Source organism: Populus euphratica, unplaced genomic scaffold, assembly GCF_000495115.2.
Source record: "Populus euphratica unplaced genomic scaffold, PopEup_1.0 scaffold20.1, whole genome shotgun sequence".
Taxonomy (NCBI): Eukaryota; Viridiplantae; Streptophyta; class Magnoliopsida; order Malpighiales; family Salicaceae; genus Populus; species Populus euphratica.
In genome coordinates this window covers 1,798,856-1,802,802 of record NW_011499854.1, presented here as the reverse complement: position 1 = coordinate 1,802,802, position 3,947 = coordinate 1,798,856, and the positions used below count along the sequence as shown (strand labels likewise).

The following is a 3,947-nucleotide window of genomic DNA, read 5'->3' as shown; positions in this document are numbered from 1 at the left end:
TTTTTTTTTGAAAAATTATTTTTTATATCAACACATTAAAATAATTTAATAATATTAAAAAATATTAATTTAAAATAAAAAAATAAAAAATTTAAATTCTTTTAAAAATGCTTTTAAAATATAAAAATAAACAAAAAATAATTACTATAAACTCAAAATACAAATAGCACCTAAGCAGCATGGGCAAACTGTATAAAGAAATTTTGACACCACTAGGGCTTGCTAACTTTGAACAGAATAGCTGGTAAAATTATGGAATACAGGAGAGGTTAGATTATGATTATTTAATGATTTAAGCACATCCAGGCTTTATAATTTCCTTCAAGGGGAAGCAGAGCCCTAAAGAAAATCAAGAGTTATTACATAACATTCCAAACGCATTGTTCTTGTCCTTGTTATGCTAATCTAAAGCACTGGAGGAAATGAGAGTTTAAACTCCATTACGCAGTAGCAGCAGTACCTCCCTGAACACGGAAGCTATATTGACAATTGTGTGAAGCCAAGCACAGAGAGAGGTTTCCATAAAAACACAATATTACTTTACTTTCTACATTAAATAGCTGGACGGGCAAAGCTTATTAATCAGTTAAAAGGTTACTAAAAAAATTGCAAAAAGGAAAGGATGTATATATGAACAAAGGTCAGAGGATATGTCTAAGCTTTGATACAAGATTTTTGGCAGAGGTTGTGATCTCAAGATGTGGCAGCTAAAGGAGAGAGAGGAGGCGTAGATCCATGGGAAAAAGTTGGTGGCAACAACTCGCTTATATTTTCTCCCTGTTCATCATCCTCTTCTTCTTCAGCGTCCCAAAGAAACCGTGCATACGATGCCATCACATAGCTGCAGCATCAAAACAAATCATAATCAATACATGGCAGCCATCACATCAGATTCCAAGATTAACTACAGCAACAAAAGGAAAGCAAATACTGTAATACTGATAATTGTCTATGCACATGCTCTCTTTTTTTCCCATTAAACATTGAAACTGAGATCATGATATGATCCATGTTTATAATGGTCCAGCAACAAATTTTAAGACGACTCTCCAATCAAGAACGGTGCTTACCAATCATCAGGGGCAACTTTAACAGCTTGATCGAAATAAGATTCTGCCCGAGAAGCATGCTTATGACTATGCCATATTAAATCAGCATACATTGAAAGAACATCTGCATCATTGGGGTTTGCTAAAATCGCTCCCCCACAGTACTCTTCAGCTTTCACAAAATCCGCACGAACCTGTTCCAATTCCGAAACAATAAATTTCTAACAATCTTGCCTACCAAGATCGGCTCCAATTCACTTATTAATTTATTTGTTCTTGAAAATTATTTTTCAATGTATACAAAACAGTTTTTCTAATGATTCTGTAGCATGGAGTTTTGAAAACTTTATACTATGAGAATATCATTTAAAAGAAAATTCCTATTGTAAAGAACAAAACTTTCAATAAAAAAAAAGTTTCCGGCAGCTATTTCTTGTTAATATATCATTACATTAACTATACAACACAGAAACATAGCTTCCCATTTCTTTGGATTTCAAAGCAAACATAACACATAACGTAAAATTTAACCATAACACAAACAAATTCAACAAAAGATAAAACACAAAACATCAACAACAAAATTAAAAACCATGAAAGTAAGAACCTTTTGCAATATATACTTCAAACGGATACCTCTTTCAGGAATTTAGCGTAATTACTAAGAAGAAGAGGGTTCCCAGGATCAGCTTCAATCATCCTCTGATAATAAATATCAGTACTCTCAATCCCCTCATTAGACTCCCCAAACCCGGATCCTCCATCATCACCAAAATCCGACCCACCACCACCATAAAACTTCCCTCCATCACCGCCACCACCACCACCACCCGTCACCATGACCCCTAACATTCCACTATCACTCTCACCCTTCACTCCAACCTCACATCCTTCAAAGAACCAACCATTCTCCAAAAATGACACCTTTTTCTCCACTTCTTCTTCAACTTCCTCGTCAACAGAGATTCCATTCAAGATTCTACTGGGTTTTCTCTTTGGCACTGAAAGGTCTCTTAAATCAGTCTCGGAAAAGGCTCTTGTCATTCTTTTAATAGAATCATGGTCCCGTGAGGAAATGGAAGAAAATGAACTAGAAAATGATGCTGTTAACGAAATGGATCGGGATTTTTGGATTTGGTGTAGAGATTCAGGTTCTGGTGACGGTTCTTTCGAATGTGGAAGGATCCACGTGTTCAGTATTGGCGTTGATGAGCTTCTGAGAAGCATTTTTTTTTGGCCTTGGATTTCCCAGTCTGGGAAAAAATAGATATTTGAGATGTGAGGGAGAAGGAGAAGGTGATTCTTTTATATAGAAATCTTGGCCGTTGATTTTGTTAACTGGGAAGATTAAGCGTTTTTTTTTTAATTGCGATTGAGATTGTGTTTTAAATTATTTTTTATTTGATAATATATTAAAATAATATTTTTATATTTTAAAATTTAATTTTAATATTAAAATATAAAAAATTAAATAAAAATAAATAATTTTAAATAAAAATAAATTTTAATTTTTAAAAAATACCGTTACTTTTAGAAAGATTACTTGTGGTGCCATATTTTATTAGTAGTCGGGAAGGATGGATCAAAGGTTTTCATTTTAGAATTTGTTTTCCTATTTTTTGGTTTTCAAAAACATTTTTCTTAAATTGTATTCTTTTTACCTTGCATTCATGCTGTAGTTTTAAAATGAGGGTATATATATGTTTGTGGGATATTTTGTCGCTTAGTTAATTGTTTTCTTTATGATGAATAATTAATTGATTTATAGTCATGGAAGTTTGTAAAAAATTGATAAGATAATTGAAGTCACTTTAAGTTATTTACCGTCCAAGTTTTATTTTTAATTTTTAAATTTCTTATTCTCTTGCATGCAATTTACACATTGTATTTGAAGCACTTATAAGCTTCTTTTATCTTGGATATTAATAAATAAAAAAAATACTTTGAAAAATACAGTCTTTCCTTTCAAATAGAGAAACACTGTCCAAATTTAATAGTAATCAATCAAAATATCCTCTTTTTATTAATTTTTACATAGTTCAATTTTTGTTAAAGAAGTAAGTCTTAATTTTTGTAATTACTGTACCTGGCTTTATAACATTTCTTTATGAACAGAATATAACTTTGTAGCATATAAGATTTGGATCCACTAAATTTCTCAATAATCATAATGTATAGAGTGAAGGATTAAGAAAAGTGAAATTTATAATATAATTCAAAATAAATTATCAAGGGGTGTGGTTAAACATGGTTTTCATCAAATTTTAAAATTTGTTCCTGCATCAAATTAATTTTTTCTTAGTTTTTTTTTTAATTTTTAATATACTAGTTTCGAAAATAAATTTTAAAAAATAAAAAATACTTTAAAAAATAATATATACTATATTTTCAAACCCTCTGAATACCATTGACGTGTTGCTCGTTCTTTTATATAAAAGTGAAATTTTTTATGTTATATAAGAATTATATATAAAAATAAATTTAATAATTTCACACAATTCAATTATTAAACGCCGAGATTGTTGTAGTGATAACAATTCAAAATATTTTTTTAAAATGTATTAAAATTATTTTTTATTTTTTAAAAATTATTTTTAATGTTAGTACATCAAAATTATTTGAAAACAAAAAAATATTTTAAAAAAATTAAATTTAAAAAAAATATAATTTACACCTTTTTTTCAAACATGCTACAAAAAATATTTATAAAAAAGTTGTATAACTGTATCACACTTTGGAGAACATTTTGATTCGGTAAGTAGGATGCATTTTCGTAGCCTCATATCAAAAATTAGAAACGATACATAATTTATCTTAATTGCACCAATAAAAAAAATGAAAAAATGACCTCATCACAAACATCAATAGAGAATCGATTTAGTTTTAATAAGCAAGATC

At 29.5% G+C, this 3,947-nt stretch overlaps 1 protein-coding gene across 1 annotated transcript; it reads right to left on the bottom strand.

Moving 5' to 3' along the window:
- Positions 1-280: 280 nt before the first annotated feature.
- On the bottom strand, positions 281-2,342 carry LOC105122615 (uncharacterized). Its single transcript, XM_011021839.1, has 3 exons — positions 1,686-2,342; positions 1,071-1,243; positions 281-841 (listed from the first exon to the last, which is right to left on the bottom strand). The coding sequence occupies exons 1-3, from the start codon at positions 2,274-2,276 to the stop codon at positions 694-696; spliced, it is 912 nt and encodes a 303-aa protein (XP_011020141.1). The 5' UTR covers positions 2,277-2,342; the 3' UTR covers positions 281-693.
- Positions 2,343-3,947: the final 1,605 nt, after the last annotated feature.